The sequence below is a fragment of the Mizuhopecten yessoensis genome, unplaced genomic scaffold, assembly GCF_002113885.1.
Source record: "Mizuhopecten yessoensis strain PY_sf001 unplaced genomic scaffold, ASM211388v2 scaffold9033, whole genome shotgun sequence".
In the NCBI taxonomy this organism is placed as follows: Eukaryota; Metazoa; Mollusca; class Bivalvia; order Pectinida; family Pectinidae; genus Mizuhopecten; species Mizuhopecten yessoensis.
The window spans coordinates 452,133-472,340 of record NW_018407845.1 but is presented as its reverse complement, the minus strand read 5'-3'; the positions used below and the strand labels follow the sequence as shown (position 1 = coordinate 472,340).

The following is a 20,208-nucleotide window of genomic DNA, read 5'->3' as shown; positions in this document are numbered from 1 at the left end:
GGCTCTGTCACCTCCACTGACAGCATGTTAGGATTCACAGTTTGTCTCTCCAAAGTATGCACAATGTATTTAATATATAAATTTAAAGACAGCATCACTTGCTTTAGTTTCATGTGGAAAAGACAGAAATATTTAATCTTGCAGGATTTGCTTTTAACTTTAAAGCATTCAGATGAAGAAGATTCGTTTTATGTTATTGTTTATTTTCTGCATCAGGTTAAGATTGACATGTTGTATTTGTTACAGACTGATTCCCCAGTTGTTCTTTGCGTCCGACCACTGCCAGCAGGATCCTGTGATTGCTGTAGCCAAGGACCACACTGGGAGCCTGCTGAACCCCGACACTCCATCAGACTCCCCACCTCTGGTCCAGGGCCTTGTCAGACCCTTCCATCTTGGGGCAGAGCACGTGTCCCATGTCCATGTGGAGAGTAACCTGTCACGGGTCGTCATGGCTCTACTCTATGAACTCAATTTGTCTAATGCTAAACACAACACGGTCAGCAGATTTCATATCATATGTAACTCCTATCAAATGTTCAAATGTTTAAATGACAAATTTAAAAAGAGAAAATGAACTGTTATTCATCCTCAGTAGAAAATATTAGAGAAAAGGGTTTGTATTCATGAAGCCATTCTCATGCTCAAGCATAGTCTCTGTGCTCAAACCAACTTTCATGTAACTCACTTAAATCATGTTAGAGGATAAAAATGTCAAATGTAAACATTGAAAAAAGTATTCAAGTTTAAGTCTCTTCAAAATATTCCCAAATGATTGACAAAGTAAGATTTGTTAATGAATTTATAACCAGGACAAGCAGTTTGGCTTGAGCACAAAATCCATGATTGAGCATGAGAACGGTTTCATGAATACGGGTTGATAAATTGATAAAACAATTATGAAACAACTTTTATTTTCATATATTCATCACTCTTGTCAGCCCAGATGGCAATGTGTAAAGGGTCTTAATGTGAGAGAAAACTGGAGTACCCTGAGAAAGCTTAATTGGTTGATGTTTGTTTTTCGTAGTAGTATGCTAATTAAGTGCTATTTATTTCTAGTATGGATGTTGCCATGCTCTGCGTCTGTTGTCCGATTTCTTTCCTGCTACCCAATATGCTCATTCCTGGGGCTGTGGTCCTCCCACACTGCTCCTCCCAAGGGAAAGCTCCAACAGAATAGTGATAAGGCGGCCTCCTAGTCGTTCCCTCAGTGGATCGAGGTCAGTTTGTCCCACACACACATCTACTGCCATCTTTGTACAGTATAGAGATAACTCAGATAATTGTCAGACCTAACAATAGAGACATGTTGAATCAACAGCAAATAAAAACAAAATGAAAAGAAATAAAAAAAATATGAAAATTAAAACAGTATACAATATATTTTGGAATCAGGTTCTTTTCAGCATAATAACAAAATTATGGTTTATGATAGAAATATTTTGCATGTATAAAATAGCCCTTTGCAAATGATTTTGTAATGAAATTAAACATGTTTCCCTGTATATATTCAGTACGTTCAGTTTGGACGAGATGTCTGGAGGATCTGGTGGAGGTCCGTTGACCCTGATGCTGTCCCTACTGACCTCATCAGTGGTCAGTCTGGACCTATCTGCTCACCATGATACACTTAAACTGGCTGGCAATTTGGTCTGTGGTATGTAGAAATGAGATCAAACTGTATTGATGGATACGTTTCTCATTGGTCAAAGTACCATTGGTTCATTACTATGCGTATCTATACAATGTAATGGTGTACTGTGTTGTTCTCCTGTTTTATTAAATAAATCCTGTTATGTGCAGTACGTAACATTTGTCAAAAAATGATATTGTAATTTGGGACAATTTCCATATTTCAAAGCATTCAAAAGATAAGCATATATGACCCCATTTCAGTTGAGATATTTCACTGACTGTAGTGACAACTGACTGATGGCAAAGGAATTCAATGTCTGAACAAAGCCTTATATTTCATGGTGCAAACCATCTCTCAGATTTGGCATTTCTTGACAAAACTGTTACTTCATGTGTAAACAGTGAGCTCTTGGTTACAGGTAAAACATTCATCATCAATAACAAATATTGCCAAATTTAATTTTGCAAAGAAAATTTCTGGCTGAACAGTAAGTCAAAAAAGAATTATCTGGACAACAAGATAGTTCAAACAAATTTTGATAATGTCTGACCTTTGGTTAATTTGCATCATATACACTGATCTGATTTATGTATTTGTTGTTTGTAGGGGCTGCCTACAAGTGTCTGCGAACTATAGACAACTACAACAACTCGCCTGACAGCTCCGAGGATGCGAAGTGGAAGGGCATATCTGACCGTGTCCTGTATCCTCTGATAGAGCAGTTTCTAACACATATAGCTAGGTAAGTTTATCCAAAGCAACATTAAACATTGAACATTTCTTATCACACATAATACACATAGCCACATGAGCTAGTTAAACCACAACAATATATCTATATTTTAGACACTCTTGTATGAGCCTGATGATTATTTCCAAGATTTTCATTCAATTTTCAGTCAATTAACAAGTGGTGATATATGCATGAAGTTTAAACAACATATAGGAATAAAATCTGTTATCTGGGATTAAAGCTGTATTTAAAACGATACAGAACACAAATCAAACCTTTGACTTGTGCATACTATTTCATCATGCTCCAACACAAGTTATGTGCTCAAAGTTTCTCTCTTGTTACTTCTAGGCATAGTATCAAAAGGTAAACACTTAACATGATATGTACTTGACTACAAGATTAGGTACCTACAAAGAAAAAATAAAATAAAAATATCTTTGACCTATATGGCACTTTGAGGTTGAGCAGTGATTCTGAGTTTGAGCTTGAGCACAGAATCTGAGTTTGAGTCTAAGATAGTTTTATGGCTATGGGACCTGATGGTGGTTGATAGTTATTTATTGGTGCTAATGTTAACTGATACAGGTTGTTGAATGCGTGCTGCCATGTGATAGATGAACAGCTGCCTGGCCCCCCTCAGATCAAACCATCTCTACCCTCACTTCCCACTGCCCCCTCCCTCAGTCCTATCAAACGCAAGGCCAAGGGAGAAAAGGATGGAAGCGGTACGACTGGTACTCCAGGGTCAGCAGAAAAGTCCACACCCAAACAGCAGAAAGGTATGTTATTCCTGTCATCATGGTATTATACTAAAAATCAGTCGGGTATCAGACCTGAGTTCCAAGTGACAGAACCATTTTGGCATCTTGAAATGTTTATTGCCCTTGTGGTAGGGAAACATAAATCTTTGTTTCTCCATGATATTTTATGTTGTGTGAGGGCAAATGAGTAATTTCAATTAAACAAGGAATAATGTTTCCCTACCATAATGGGAAGTATATGTACAGTAAAACACTGTTACTGAAATGTTGTCCTAAGACAGGAAGATATCTCATCCTCAGAATAGCTTACAAAAAATGCTTTAAACCCAATTATATCTGCAAAACCAATTAAAAGAATATCTTACAAAAAATGCTCTGTACCCTAATAATATCTGCAAAACCAATTAAAAGAATATCTTACAAAAATTGCTCTGTACCCTAATAATATCTGCAAAACCAATTAAAAACAGCAAGAAATATTTTTCTACCGTTCGCATACTAAGTACTTAATTCTTCATGTGATGTATGAAAGTTGTGGAATTCATCTCATTACCATATATCGAGTGCAAAGGTTATTTTGATGGAGTGGGATTTCTGTAAAATGAGAGTTATGTGCCCTTAGATAAAGACAAGGAACCTGAAAGGGAGCGCAACAAGAAGGACGGACTGGGGACATTCTACAGCCTGCCACAGTACATGAAGCTGTATGAAGTCCTCAGGGGAGCTTACTCTACCTACAAGGTCTGTGTTGTTACTGTGGTTTACCTACAAACACACCTTTACATTTCCTAGGACAACTTGGTAAATTAAGTGTATAGTAAAAGTAACATCATCTTGTAGTAAAAATATACAAAATTGTGATATTTATATGAGTTATGATATAAAGTTGATTGTGATGCAGATAACATGTAATCGTGACATCCATTGAATGTCCAGACTCACTGTTATTTTTGAAGGTTCTCTTGCTTTCTGCTGTTATTTGGAAAATAGCAAATAAAACATTAATTATTTCCCATTAAATGTTAATTATGTATTTCAAAAGTATGATATATTTTTCATCAGTTTAAGTGCTCTGGGCACCTGAAACATTCTGGTTGAGGGGGGATGTGACAGGATAGATATCTAACATACCATTGTCTGTCTCTTAAGTAGATTCTAATAAGAAGATTGTTTTAGGGGGCTGTCAATCCACACTTGTTAAACAAAAGATGAATTAGTAAAGTAAAACACTGATTTATATATTTCAGATTTCCCTAGACCTTGGAACATCCGACAAGTTTTGTATCTTGTTGAAGTGCTCCCTGGAGTGTCTGGCCCAGGTTCTGGAGATTGCCAGTCTACAAGACATAGGGAAGTATGCTGATGAGCTGCTTAGTTACCTGAGGACAACAGTATCGCTGGAACCTACCTGTACTATACTCTGTGTACAGCAGGTATGTCCTAAACCTACCTGTGATAAACATCTATGTCCTAAACCTACCTGTGATAAACATCTATGTCCTTAACCTACCTGTGATAAACATCTATGTCCTAAACCTACCTGTGATAAACATCTATGTCCTTAACCTACCTGTGATAAACATGTATGTCCTAAACCTACCCATACAACAGGTATGTCCTAAACCTACCTATACAACATGTATGTCCTAAACCTACCTATACAACATGTATGTCCTAAACCTACCTATACAACATGTATGTCCTAAACCTACCTATACAACATGTATGTCCTAAACCTACCTATACAACATGTATGTCCTAAACCTACCTATACAACATGTATGTCCTAAACCTACCTATACAACATGTATGTCCTAAACCTACCTATACAACATGTATGTCCTAAACCTACCTATACAACATGTATGTCCTAAACCTACCTGTGTTCAACATGTATGTCCTAAACCTACCTGTGATAAACATGTATGTCCTAAACCTACCTATACAACAGGTATGTCCTAAATCTACCTATACAACATGTATGTCCTAAGCCTACCTATACAACAGGTATGTCCTAACCCTACCTATACAACATGCATGTCCAAAACCTACCTATACAACATGCATGTCCTAAACCTTCCTATACAACAGGTATGTCCTAACCCTACCTATACAACATGTATGTCCTAAACCTACCTATACAACATGCATGTCCTAAACCTACCTATACAACATGTATGTCCTTAACCTACCTATACAACAGGTATGTCCTAAACCTACCTATACAACATGTATGTCCTAAACCTACCTATACAACATGCATGTCCTAAACCTACCTATACAACATGTATGTCCTAAACCTACCTATACAACATGTATGTCCTGAATCTACCTGTGTTATTCAGGTACATTTCATATTATATCACATTTTCTTCTGTCACATGACTTTTTACAATAACAGGAATGTTACATTATGACTGGAATAATAGAATATATGATTAAATTGTTTGTTATTATACATTTTATCTTTTTGTTTAACATTGTTCACTTATTTAAAATATTGGTAAAAACATATCATACTTTTTATGGAGTTGTTAAAATGAGATGTAACTATATTGTACTGCTCTATTGGGCATATTCTTCATGTTGACTACGGGGAAATATTCTGCACCATTTTGATAAGTCTTGATTGCAATATTTTTCAGCTTTTGAAGGCGCTGTTTGGTACTAACCTGGTAAGTCAGTGGGAGCCACAGCAGGCCACCAATGTGTCACACAAACCTGGCAAGGCCACACGACTAACCTCTAACACCAGACCAGGACTATACAGTCACTGCTTTACGCAGCCCTACTCTCACTTCACTCAGTCCCTCGCTGCTTCCACCTTCAAGGCCACCGCCCAGACTGAGCAGGAGGAGACCACCAGGTAAAGTCGCAGTGTGAGAATCACACCAAAGACACAACCATCAAAATAGTCATATGGTTACCATCAAGGTAGTCATGGGGTTACCATCAAAGTAGTCATATGGTTACCTTCAAGGTAGATATAGGGTTATTATCAAGGTAGTCATAGGGTTACCTTCAAGATAGTCATAGGGTTACCTTCAAGGTAGTCATGGGGTTACCTTCAAGGGAGACATAGGGTTACCATCAAGGTAGTCATAGGGTTACCATCAAGGTAGTCATAGGGTCACTATCAAGGTAGTCGTAGGGTTACTATCAAGGTAGCCATAGGGTTGCTATGAAGGTAGTCATGGAGTTATTATCAAGGTAGTCATAGGGGTACCATCAGGGTAGTCATAGGGTTACCATCAAGGTAGTCATAGGGTTACCTTGAAGGTAGATATAGGGTTTTTATCAAGGTAGTCATAGGGTTACCATCAGGGTAGTCATAGGGTTACCATCAAGGTAGTCATAGGGTTACCTTGAAGGTAGATATAGGGTTTTTATCAAGGTAGTCATAGGGTTACCATCAAGGTAGTTACATGGTTATTATCAAGGTAGACATAGGATTACCATCAAGGTAGTCATATGGTTACCATCAAGGTAGTCATAGGGTTACTATCAAGGTAGACATAGGGTTACCATCAAGGTAGTCATAGGGTTACCTTCAAAGTTACTGCCCAGACTGTGCGAGATGTGACCACCAATGCAAGTAGGTGTTAGATTTCACAGGGTCAGGGTCATCTTTATGGTCACTCCCACACCAAGCAGATAAATGCCAGGTAGAGGTCAAATGTCTGAGGGTAATGGTCATTTTAGCCATTACTCAGACTTAGTAAAAGGAGACCTTCAGATAGGGGTCAAAAGTCAGAGAATCAGGGTCATCTTTAAGGCCACTGCCCAATACAAAATGAGTAGAAGTAGACCATCAGGAAGGGGTCAACAGTCGTTGAGTCAAAGTCAAATTACCTATAGACTAGAAATGCAGGATATCACCAGGAAGGGGTTAAAAGTCACAGGGTAAGGGTCGTCTTTATCACCACAGCCAAGAAAAGTCACAGGGTAAGGGTCATCTTTATCATCACAGCCGAGAAAAGTCACAGGGTAAGGGTCGTCTTTATCATCACAGCTGAGAAAGTCACAGGGTAAGGGTCTTCTTTATCATCACAGCTGAGAAAAGTTACAGGGTAAGGGTCGTCTTCATCACCACAGCCGAGAAAAGATCACCAAGAAAAGAGGAAATATTGGGGGCTATCTTTAGAATCTATAAGATATTTCTATTATATTCAGGAATTCTTATGTGAGCATTGAAAATTCTTTTGAATGTTTATTTCAGCATGTTGAATTGGTTAAAGAAATGTGTAGAAAGAAAGCTCCCAGCTATTCTGAAGCCTGGAAGTAAAACAGATAAGGTGAGTTCTATACTGACATATGTGTAAAAGTAAGTTGCTCAAATGGGAAACTAGTGCCTTATTGTTCAATCTTACTTCTACTTTTTGTACTATTTTCACTATCATGATAAAAATACTTCCGATAGACAACTGTTATGTGTAGAAGACTGTTGTGACCTTCTATGGCTTTTATCTTAACACATACGGTGATGGTTAGTGCCACACATTCATTATTGTCTAGTAATCTAGTGTCTTAAGAGAGACTGAGTATGGTTTAGTAATTTGGTATCATGTTTCTTTATCAGGCAGCCATAGCTGCATACATCCGTCTGTTTGAGCCGCTGGTGATCAAGGCCCTGAAGCAGTACACAGTGACAAGCTGTCTGGAGCTTCAGCGCCAGGTCCTCGATCTCCTGTCCCAACTCATACAGCTCCGTGTCAACTACTGCCTCCTTGACTCCGATCAGGTCTTCATCGGGTTCATCATCAAGCAGATCGAGTTCATTGAGGAGGGCCAGATCAGGTAAGACCACATTTAAAGTGGAGGTGTCTATGTTGACTATATGTTAGGTGGTGGCTATGTACTGTCTGATGTGTCTAGATATGTTTATTATAAGTAGGTGTTGGGGAAGTATGTAGTAACTCAGAATTTCTGACATTCTGTCACCTGACCTTTTTATTGGGTACTGTGTTTCAGAAACTCCGAGAGTCTTATACCTAACCTGTTTAACTTCCTGGTGATGCTGTCTTATGAGAAGTACCACAGTAAATCTATTATTGGTATGCCGAAGATTATACAGCTGTGTGATGGCATCATGGCGAGTGGCCTTCATCCTACAACACATGGTAGGTATCCTTCCTGAACAATTCTGGTATGTCTTACAGTGTACGTTGTAGGTACATATCCCACACAACTTACCGTAAGTTTTACAGTACATATGGTAATAATTTATCCTACACACATCTTACAGTACACACAATACAAGTTGCAGTTACTAAAGGTACACATAAAGTACACAGATTACACGATACCTACGACAGTACAAATGGTGGGTAAGCACCCCACACAACATGTTTATCCTAAAGTACTCTGCAATAACAATCACAACAGAAGAGATAGGATCAAACTGTACTTTTTTTGCATCAGATAAACGATATATAATAAACAGATTTATCTGTGCTCTTTTTTTCTGTTTGAAACAAGATGTGATATAAAGCAATAGTCATCGTAAATTTAGTAACCATTACAGAATCTGTGGACATGTTGCTTTACACTAAATCTTACTCATGAACATTTTTGATTATTGTTTACTCTGGGTCTCTTCGCAATTGGTATTATTTTTATAATATGGTGAAGTGAACACAACAGAGAAATTGTCTAATCAAATGTGAAAAATATCACAGTGTAATTACCAGGGTCTTATTGCCTCTTTTGCAGCTATTCCTGCCCTGAAGCCTATCGTGTATGATTTGTTCCTGCTGCGAGCTGCCAATAAATCTGACATCAGCCGTGAGCTGGAGACACAGAGGGAGGTGGTGGTGTCCATGTTACTTCGCCTCATACAATATCACCAGGTATGGGCGCTGTACTTGCAGCTTTGTTGGAGAACAGCAGGCCATGTTATCAGGGCTTACAATATATCTCTTAGAGTTAAATCTGTGTGTTGTAAAGTAATAATGGTTACCGGGATCATTTTAAACAGTTAAAGAAAATTTCTTTCTCCAAAACACTGACTGAATAGTGGAACAACTGTAATATGTTGACTGGGTAAAAAAAAGTTTGAATCAACATTGAATTTGGAAGAAATAAGACTAGGTAAATGTTTTGAAACTTTCCTGGTGATTTTTACTGGCTGTATTTCTATGAAGTATAATACTGCCTATTACAGACTCTGGACCTGTTGGTGATAGTCCTACAACAGTGTCATAAGGAGAGCGAGGAGCGCTGGAAGAAGTTATCACGGCAGGTTACTGATACAATCTTACCGTCACTAGCCAGACAACAGGTAGGTATATCAGCAGACGTAGAGTATGTAAACCTGACTTTATACTTGAACAAAGGGAATACGACAGAAAAATTTCATAATAGACAAACTCAGATGCATGCGAAGCCACAAATATTGCAAAAAATCATTTAAATGAACTTCAAGAGAATTTCTAAGAGACATCCTCAGAATTATAATCAGGTTTTACAATAATAAACTAAGACTACTGGTCGGTGGAGTATCAGAAACATAAGAATTCACTTGTATGTCATCAGAGCAAATACAGCCGACGCCATTCTTTATACTTGATAGTAAGCTAGAAATAGCTCTTCTGGTGATCTGTTTAATACTATAAATATTACAGGTGAGCATCGACAGCATGGCCGCCCTGGAGACTCTCCACCGTCTTTTCGAGTCCCTGGCCCCCATTGTGTTCAGACCAGTAGATATCCTGCTGAAGACTCTCCTTCAGGAACCCACTGATGTGGTAAGATCAGTGACACTCCACTGTGATTTCATTCCATTCTGATTAAAGTTTAATCTCTAACTCTGTCACATTATAACAAAACATTCTTGTTTGTCAGAATGTCATTCCTTTAGGTATCACATCGCACACTGTTGACCTTCGTATCAACCTACTAGTAAACCTCCCCCAGAGTATATATTAGAAGCTATGTTAGATGCTGTAACTGCCCTTAGAAAATTGAGCATCCAGATAATGATAAAAGTATTTTGTTTGTAGTTAAGACTACATTACAGGTGCACTTATTTTCATGTTGTTCCAACTCTTGAATTTGTAATTGATGCAGTGTAATCTTTAGTGCCTGATGACTTTTGATAAAAACAGAAGTATCAGTGATTCAATGTTAATTTTAATGTGTCACTGAGTTAATATAGATTGATACCAGGATACAGAAATCTTATGTTATAGCTATCTTATGTTACAGAAATCATATTTTACAGGTTTCCTATGGTACAGATATGTTTATAGAAGTCTTTGTTGCAGATTTGTTACAGATTTCTGATAGTTACATGTATCTTATGTGTCTGTATGTTGTAGGCTGGTGTGGAGAACCTCCAACGCTGGATATCCCTGGTCCTGTCCCTCCTCCACGTCCTGATGGCACAATCCAAAGAGGAAGTGATCCTGTCCCGCATGCAGGAGTTAGGACTTGGTCTGAATGTGTTCAAGGTGCCCAGTCGAGAGATGACGACAGAGGAGAGGGATCTAGGCCTGGCTCTTTCACCAGAGGAGGTGATAGCCTGGTAAGTAAGGGAAGGAGATATAATAGGTAAGTTAGGGAAAGAAATATAATAATAAACGAAAAAATGATCTTGATCTGGTTGTCTGGGAGGAAGTGATTACCTGCTAAGAAGTGGAACAGAAATATGATGACAGAGGAGAGTGATTGGCCTCATGTCTTGTCATCAGAGCTTGTGATAAGCTCGTAAGTGGGGAGAGGGTTTTAATATTATACAGAGGAGAGACACAGTTAGAAATATGAACAAAGATGAGAGGAATCAGCACTGTAACACTAGTTAGAAGTGAGTAAGTAAGGGACAGATAAACATAAAGAGGATGAGTGTCTCTTGCATTTTAAACTAACAGGTACATGTGTATATGTTGACTAAAAGTCAATTATGTTTTATGTTTACCCAGGTTCCTGATACAGGTGATTGGTAACTGTGCCAGCTTTATCAGTCAGAAGTGTGAGCTGACTGGGCTGTCCTCGTCTACACTGTTTATAACCCAGCAACTGTCTCAACTCCTTCTCTATGTCACACATATGTTCCAGTCTGGTGAGTTCCTCCATAAACTAGGGTAACCATGTTTGTGTAGTAAGACACTCTCAAACTGAGTTTCTAGGCATCAATATCTGAAAAGTTACTTCTCTTATTGATAATTGTTGCAGATTTGATTAGAACAATTTGTTGTTCTTGATTAATCCAAAGTTTCTGTTGTCTGAAATTACAGGGTAATAAATAAGGAAGAGAGCTATACATTTTACAACAGTGTTTTAACAGTGTTAAAAATTGATGCAGAAATTGAAAATGTAGTCTAATAAACATAGTATTTTTTGTCTTGTAGTTATTTAATGCTAAGCCTGTTACATGTAGTAAGGTCCTAAAGTATTGAATTCTTTGTCTGCTACATGTATTATTTATTTTTATGCTTTAAATAAAGTCAGCTTGTACCTTACTCTCCAACGTTGAAGTTAACAACTTAGACATACATCTGCTGTCTTTGAGTAGATACTTATATTGATAATTATTATTTTCTCAGGTCTGTTTAGGAAGGTTGCTACATCAGCAATGAAGGCCTCCCACCTAGACACGCCCCACTGTTACCACTGTATCCAGGAACTAAACGGCATGTTCCTGTCTGTCTCCATGACACTACCCACCCTCACACTCCAATGGTGCAACATTCTTATCCTCCTTAACTTTGACGACCAGCCGCTATGGAGCACTGTCATGCAGACCCCTAAACGCTTCCTCAAACCTGGCAAGAGGTTAGTTATACTGATACAACTGTATAAATCCTCATCTACAGTAAAACCTCCCTGTACCTCCACCATTTGTCCAGAGAAATATTGGCATTAAATTGAGGGAAATATATAAAGGAATTCATCAGAAGACCTGAAAAAGGGACATTGAAATATGCTAGCGGTAAACGAAGTGGCAAACGAAATGAGGGGCATTATATCGAGGTTTATCTGTATATATATTTGTAAGAGAATGAAGTCAGGGTTCTAACATTGATGACCATTATATTGTCTGGGACAACGAAAAGTTTGAACTATAAAGAAAAAAATATCATCATTGATAAGATTGAAAATTGAATCTTGTACTTGTGATAAAGAACTACACATTCATAACTGACAGGAAAATTAAACTTCAGATTTGAAATAACAGCTTTACCTATAGTTAACAGTATGTATTGAAGTTGATAACCCCTGTGTTGTGTTACAGTCAATCTTCTGACCTAGAGGTACTGGTGTCTCCCTTGACACACTGCTGTAACCTGGAGATACTGAGACGTGGCGGACTGGTACTCTTCTGTGACTACGTGGTGAGTGTCTTAATCATACTGGGGATTCCCCATCACCATTTGTCATCCAATGTAACGTCTTACCTTTATGGCAATTGATGTTAATTTAGCTAGATGTCCAATTGAAACTTCCCTATTCTGGATGAGATGATAGGTAAATTTATCTTTCTACTTGGTGATGTTGTTTTTTTATCAAAATGATTTTTTCATGGTCTTTGTGAGCCTATATCTGAAATATTTATTTGGCACAACCTTATTTATGCAGGAAATTACCAATTTGTGCAATGTTAAACTTACAAATTAGATATAAATAGTCTATGGTGTATGATTGGTGATGCTAATTCATGTTCAGGTTGTGGATTTACCTAACTGAGAAAATCATACAAATTTGAAAATACTGTTGCTACAAAATAACCCTTACTAACAGTACTAGAAGCTAGCATAAATCTGATTGTGCATATAATCCACATTATATAACTTAAGGGACCTGTTGGTGGAATGAGAGTTACGGGGATGCCTTTTTTTAAACTTTATTTGTGTGACTTCATTTTTCCACATTTTACAACAATTGTCTGTGTTACATTTTCAGTGTGAAAATCTGACTGAAGCAGAACATATGACATGGCTAGTGATCAACCATGTCAGTGACATCATAGCCCTGTCTCAGGAGTCACCTGTCCAGGACTTTGTCAGGTAGATGTCCGTGACATCATAGCCCTGTCTCAGGAGTCACCTGTCCAGGACTTTGTCAAGTAGGTGTCAGTGACATCATAGCGCTGTCTCAGGTGTCACCTGTCCAGGACTTTGTGAGGTAGGTGTCAGTGACATCATAGCTCTGTCTCAGGAGTCACCTGTCCAGGGCTTTGTGAGGGAGGTGTAAGTGACATCGTAGCGCTGTCTCAGGAGTCACCTGTCCAGGCCTTTGTCAGGTAGGTGTCAGTGACATCAGAGCGCTGTCTCAGGAGGCACCTGTCCAGGACTTTGTCAGGTAGGTGACAGTGACATCATAGTGCTGTCTCAGGAGTCACCTGTCCAGGACTTTGTCAGGTAGGTGTCAGTGATATCATAGCCCTGTCTCAGGAGTCGCCTGTCCAGGACTTTGTCAGGTAGATACCACTGACATCATAGCGCTGTCTCAGGTGTCACCTGTCCAGGACTTTGTCAGGTAGGTGTCAGTGACATCATAGCCCTGTCTCAGGAGTCACCTGTCCAGGACTTTGTCAGGTAGGTGTCAGTGACATCAAAGCGCTGTCTAAGGAGTCACCTGTGCAGGACTTTGTCAGGTAGATTCCAGTGACATCAAAGTGCTGTCTAAGGAGTCACCTGTCCAGGACTTTCTGGGGTAGGTGTCGGTGATATCATAGCGCTATCGCAAGAGTCACCTGTCCAGGACTTTGTCAGGTAGGTACCAGTGACATCATAGCCATGTCTCAGGAGTCACCTGTCCAGGACTTTGTCAGGTAGGTGTATGTGACATCATAGCCCTGTATCAGGAGTCACCTGTCCAGAACTTTGTCAGGTAGGTTTATGTGACATCATAGCCCTGTCTCAGGAATCGCCTGTCCAGGACTTTGTCATGTAGGTGTCGGTGACATCATAGCGCTGTCTCAGGAGTCACCTGTCCAGGACTTTGTCAGGTAGGTACCACTGACATCATAGCCCTGTCTCAGGAGTCAACTGTCCAGGACTTTGTCAGGTAGGTACCACTGACATCATAGCCCTGTCTCAGGAGTCACCTGTCCAGGACTTTGTCAGGTAGGTACCACTGACATCATAGCCCTGTCTCAGGAGTCACCTGTCCAGGACTTTCTCAGGTAGGTATCAGTGATATCATAGCCCTGTCTCAGGAGTCACCTGTCCAGGACTTTGTCAATTAGGTGTATGTGACATCATAGCGCTGTCTCAGGAGTCACCTGTCCAGGACTTTGTCAGGTAGGTACCAGTGACATCATAGCCCTGTCTCAGGAGTCACCTGTCCAATACTGGGTAGATGGCAGTGAATTCACATCCTTACTCAAGTAGTGGCTTGTCCAAGACTTAGTAAGGTTGCTTGGCTTGCAGAAACATTGTAGCACTGTCTCTTTCTAATTCAGTTTGTTTGTCATTTCAGTGCCATACACAGGAATTCATCTGCCAGTAGTCTGTTTATACAGGCGATACATGCTAGGTGTGAAAATGTCTCAAAAGTAAGTAATTATAACCAGCAATCTCGAGTTCTCCATTACTAATTTATCACAAAAAAATGACCAGTTATTCTGTTTCTTCCATCAATGACAGGGATTCTTTTAAATCTAAATTATTTTTCAATCAAAGACTTTCCCCATCAGAAAAATAATCTTACTTACACAGGATAGAAAAATTCCATGTTCACCCATATTTATATAATTAGTTTAATTGATCAATTATCCAAATAATTTTCTGAAGCCAAAAATAGTGTACTGAATATCGATACATATATATTATATAAGAAATTTTGGACAAATCTTGTTGAAATGAGGGAGTAGAGAGTATATTGTGTGTTATGATAGCCATCACTGGTGAGGAAGACCATGAAGTGCCTAGAAGCTATCCACCTCACCCAGACCGGCTCTCTCCTCACACTACTCATAGACAAGTTCCTTAACACTCATCACCTGGCCGTCGCCCGAATCTGTGACAGTATAGCCTGTAAGAGGGTCGAGATGCTGTTAGCAGATAGTGTACAGGTAAAAACAGTCATAGCTACATTTCCTTGTCTGGTTACCAACTCCTTGTTATTGTGTTCAGTAGTCGTGCTAAAAATACACAAATAATTTTAGGAATTATTTCCTGCAAGATTACACATCTCCTTTCTGTATGGGATTTTGGAGGTTTTTTCCTAGCGTTTTCTTTTTGGACAGTTTTATTGTAAGTGATCAAAATATGTCTGATTATGAAGAGTTTGACCAGTATATTGTCATATGAAGTGGCCATCAAGTAATATTTACATTTCCACTGCACAGAGCCTAGATGTTTCTACTGGGCCCAATGTATGTTATTTCCGTATAACATACATTGGGCTATTGTGACGTCGCTACGTTTATGACATCATAACTTTAACGTTGGAGATTGCACTGCTCCACTGTCAACTGGTGGCTGTTCTCTGTATGGACTTACACTGACGTTGAAACGTATTCAGACTAATATTATGTCTTTATTTCTGCGTGAACTGTAAGTTGATCAACAAAAATTGTAAATATAAGTATTGGTTGTCATATTTTTGACATGCATTGGTGTGTTACATACATTGGCTTACCTACATATTTAACATGGTGCACTAGCGTGCACCATTCAATATGTAGGTAAGCCAATGTATGTTACACACCAATGCATATCAAAAATGTGACAACCAATCCTTAATTACATCCTGCCAGCATGTAAATTGTGACATCTTGTTTCTTCAGGAAAAATGTCATATTAAATTATTTCTTCTTCAGGATGCCTTTAATCAGCTGCCCCTGGAAGATCTGGACAAGTTACTTAAATACATGGAAAGCAACAAACTTACCAAACGGTGAGTTGGTAGTGTTGACGGGGTAAACATTCATGTAAACTATAAAATGAACTTGAAATGTTTGTTTTGAATGTGGGAAATAATTAAACATTAGAGAGCTTTGGTATTTTTCGTTTGTTTCTTAATCTTTAAAGTTTGGTAATTTTGGAACAAAACAACATGTATACTTGTCTTTAACAGTCATGCCCGCCTAGTGTCCCTGCTACAGAAGCTGAGACTGGAGATACAGCCAGATGAAACAGCTGATATAGTTGGAGGGAGGCGTCACCCTCTGTCTGTCCCGGAGTCCCTGTCCGACATACACATCAACAAGGTTAGTTTACCTCTGTAGCTCTTAGCTAGATTTCTACTGACGTTCAAATACCCATAATGTTCTTTAATGACTAGATTGCGCTAAGTATAGAACTTCAAATTAATGAGATCAAACACTGCATTGTTGCTCCTGCACAAAATTGATGCTTTTTCTATTTTGCACTACACTGCTCAATGTCATCTGATAATATCAAAGCCAAACAGGAAAAAGAAGTTTTTACCTTGAACCAATTTTTTTTAAATTCTAAGACTTGCTGTTTTCTTCTGAAAATATAATTCATTTATATTTAAACGATTATGGACATTTCAACACCATACGTATCACATATTTGGATTGTTGTTCACTTTCAGGAGTGCTATGTTTCTATTGTGAAGAGCCAGTGTTACAGTGTTGACTGTAATCCCAGAGAATGTGCCAAACTACTACATAATCTTACCTATGCTGATATTCTCTCTGTAACTATGGCCAAGGTAAGTACTACATAGTTATACCTATCCATACTCTTTCAATAAAATATTTTGTTGGTCATTTGTGCTATTAAAGAGGATTGTACAAACACAATGTCCTGGAGCTTCAGTTTTATTGATAATTTTTTTTTCTTAAGAAAACATTTCTTTCATTTTTGTCTCCCCGCCATGAAGTAGCTGAAGCGAGACAAAGGTGTTGCTTTTCCGGCAATGGCGTCATTGTCAACATCAAGTTTTTCTGTTTAGGTTAGTTTCACTAAAAATATAAGTGCTAGACCAACCAAACTTGGACCATAGATGCATATTTGGTAGTACATCTCAACCCATGCATCAAATGCTGGATGCGGCCTACCTTTCATGGTCCATTGACGTTGTCAGCATCTCCATCAACATTAAGATTTTGCGTTTAGGTTAGTTTCATTTCAAATGTCATCTACATTGAATTTATTTCACCGATATGTGCATTGATGGTCAAAGCGAGGCACAGGCGAGACATATCAACCCGAATGGCTTGTTAAAAAAGTAAATTATTTGTAGGTTATTGTGATTGTTATATTTAATCCTGTTTCAGGAATTTAACCTATGCATCCTCCCGGAGTGTATATTATTAGGAGCTTGTAGGTTATTGTGATAGTTATATTTAATCCTGTTTCAGGAATTTAACCTCTGCATCCTCCCGGAGTGTATATTATTGGGAGCTCGTAGGTTATTGTGATAGTTATAATTAATCCTGTTTCAGGAATTTAACCTATGCATCCTCCCGGAGTGTATACTATTAGGAGCTCGTAGGTTATTGTGATAGTTATATTTAATCCTGTTTCAGGAATTTAACCTATGCATCCTCCCGGAGTGAATACTATTAGGAGCTTGTAGGTTATTGTGATAGTTATATTTAATCCTCTTTCAGGAATTTAACCTATGCATCCTCCCGGAGTGTATACTATTAGGAGCTCGTAGGTTATTGTGATAGTTATATTTAATCCTGTTTCAGGAATTTAACCTCTGCATCCTCCCGGAGTGTATACTATTGGGAGCTCACAGAACTCTTGTCAAAAACAACGACTCTACTGAAAGCCTGGACAGTGAGGGCAACAAGATCCCCCAGGAACCAATCTTTGACCCCTTACTTCAGGCTGCCCAGCTGACCCTTGTCCGACATATTAATAACATAATCAACATGCTACCCACGCCCCACCAAGTGATAAAGTATGGGGCCGATGCAAACACTGCCAAACGCACACGTTATTTGGAAAAAATGGATGATTTTTTCTCCGACACGTCTTGGTCAGATATGGTGTTTATGTTGGTGTCTTCTTTGAACATTTACATTCAAACTTTTTCCTCATTTCCATGGCAACCGGAGGTGCCTGTAGAATCTCACTGTGATATTGGTCAGTTCTGCGTATTGTGTGCAGAGGTAAGTGCTGTTTTCTCATGGTAACACTTGATAAAACTATTCACAATTTTTGAGGGTTTAACTTTTTGTATTTCTTTTTTTTTCTGTTATATTCAATATTGGAAAGTCATAATGGCTTGTAAACTACATACTAGTAAAATGTCTTATAACACAGCTAAACATGGCTTGAAACTCTTTATTTAATTCAGGAGCCTATAACTCAAAATGAAATTATTTTTGTGTCATCACATGATGTTGTTAAGTAATAATCTGTGCAATACACACATCGGGCATTAGAACCTGATTATTTACATGACTTTTTTCTGTGAAATGATTAATGGTTTGGCTATCTGTGTAATAATACATTGTCTGGTTGATTGTGTAGATGATAGATTGGAATTTCCACCACGACCTACTGCCGACATCGGAGCGCCTCAACAGTTGTCTACATTGTATGTCCCTGATTCTCCAGCATCCCCAGCTGTCTCTCGTGATAGGGCACAAACAGCACACTTCCTGGGTTTGTGCACTCACTGGAACAGCCTACCAGACTGTATACTCATGTAAGTATAATGATAAGAACAGCCTACTGTTTACTGTTTGGACCAGAGTCTAGTCATGTTAATTCAGAAATTACATTATAATGTACAAATTGAACAACTTCAACTACATACCTCTCTTGTTTGAATGCCAATAAATAAATCTTCCCAAACCAATTGGATTCACATTCCAATCTTCTCATGAATTGACATTTAAAAAATCTGGTTTGAAAATTAATGTACAGTATAAAGCCTGATGGGAGAGGCTATTTAGCTGTATACTTACCCAGTAAGTACATGTACAGTATAAAGCCTGATGGGAGAGGCTGTTTAGCTGTATACTTACCCAGTAAGTACATGTACAGTAAAACCTTGATCTAATGCCCCTCATTTCACTTACCACTTGTTTACAGCCACATATTACAAGGTCCTCTTTTCCTTGTTTCTTATGACCAAATCCTGTCCAAGTCTTTCTTTATACATTATCTATCTCCTTTATGGTGCAGAACAAAAAGGGCAAGCATAACAAGGTTTTACTTAATGCTTACAGAGGGGAATGACTTCTAGCCTGTACACTAATGTAGTGATCAGTATACTCATGTACTTTTACTGTTGGGAAAGACTGCCAGGCTGAATACTCCTGTATAGACTGAGTACTCATGTACTTTTACTGTAGGGATAGGCTACCAGGCCAACTACTCTTGTATAGACTGAGTTCTCATGTACTTTTACTGAAGGGAAAGACTACCAGGCTGAATACTCCTGTATAGACTTAGTACTCATGTACTTTTACTGTTGGGAAATGCTACCAGGCTGAATACTCCTGTATAGACTGAGTACTCATGTAATTCTACTGTTGGGAAAGGCTACCAGGCTGACTTCTCCTGTATAGACTACTCATGTACTTTTACTGAAGGGAAAGGCTACCAGGCTGAATACTCCTGTATAGACTAAGTACTCATGTACTTTTACTGAAGGGAAAGGCTACCAGGCTGACTANCAACTACTCTTGTATAGACTGAGTTCTCATGTACTTTTACTGAAGGGATAGGCTACCAGGCTGACTACTCCTGTATAGACTGGGTACTCATGTACTTTAACTGTTGGGAAAGGCTACCAGGCTGAATACTCCTGTATAGACTGAGTACTCATGTAATTCTACTGTTGGGAAAGGCTACCAGGCTGAATACTCCTGTAAAGACTGAGTACTCATGTACTTTTACTGAAAGGAAAGGCTACCGGGCTGACTACTCCTTTATGGACTGAGTACTCATGTACTTTAACTGTTTGGAAAGGCTACCAGGCTGAATACTCCTGTATAGACTGAGTACTCATGTACTTTTTCTGTTGGGAAAGGCTACCAGGCTGAATACTCCTGTAAAGACTGAGTACTCATGTACTTTTACTGTTGGGATAGGCTACCAGGCTGACTACTCCTGTATAGACTGAGTACTCATACTTTTACTGAAGGGATAGGCTACCAGGCTGAATACTCCTGTATAGACTGAGTACTC

The 20,208-nt window shown here is 38.7% G+C and overlaps 1 protein-coding gene across 1 annotated transcript in view; it reads left to right on the top strand.

The window, feature by feature from the left end:
- The window catches only part of LOC110457176 (huntingtin-like), a 60,327-nt gene that overhangs the window by 11,003 nt on the left and 29,116 nt on the right, over positions 1–20,208 (top strand). The window contains exons 15-40 of the mRNA XM_021508323.1: positions 247–499; positions 1,063–1,223; positions 1,518–1,660; positions 2,246–2,381; positions 2,961–3,154; positions 3,759–3,877; positions 4,384–4,569; positions 5,782–6,002; positions 7,356–7,431; positions 7,716–7,933; positions 8,108–8,256; positions 8,849–8,985; positions 9,300–9,416; positions 9,760–9,882; positions 10,456–10,661; positions 11,056–11,195; positions 11,680–11,908; positions 12,369–12,468; positions 13,037–13,140; positions 14,558–14,633; positions 14,976–15,152; positions 15,903–15,979; positions 16,160–16,292; positions 16,643–16,762; positions 17,751–18,176; positions 18,541–18,718. Of these exons, the coding sequence (XP_021363998.1) occupies positions 247–499; positions 1,063–1,223; positions 1,518–1,660; positions 2,246–2,381; positions 2,961–3,154; positions 3,759–3,877; positions 4,384–4,569; positions 5,782–6,002; positions 7,356–7,431; positions 7,716–7,933; positions 8,108–8,256; positions 8,849–8,985; positions 9,300–9,416; positions 9,760–9,882; positions 10,456–10,661; positions 11,056–11,195; positions 11,680–11,908; positions 12,369–12,468; positions 13,037–13,140; positions 14,558–14,633; positions 14,976–15,152; positions 15,903–15,979; positions 16,160–16,292; positions 16,643–16,762; positions 17,751–18,176; positions 18,541–18,718 (4,199 nt within the window). The remainder of the gene's footprint in view (positions 1–246; positions 500–1,062; positions 1,224–1,517; positions 1,661–2,245; positions 2,382–2,960; positions 3,155–3,758; positions 3,878–4,383; positions 4,570–5,781; positions 6,003–7,355; positions 7,432–7,715; positions 7,934–8,107; positions 8,257–8,848; positions 8,986–9,299; positions 9,417–9,759; positions 9,883–10,455; positions 10,662–11,055; positions 11,196–11,679; positions 11,909–12,368; positions 12,469–13,036; positions 13,141–14,557; positions 14,634–14,975; positions 15,153–15,902; positions 15,980–16,159; positions 16,293–16,642; positions 16,763–17,750; positions 18,177–18,540; positions 18,719–20,208) is intronic.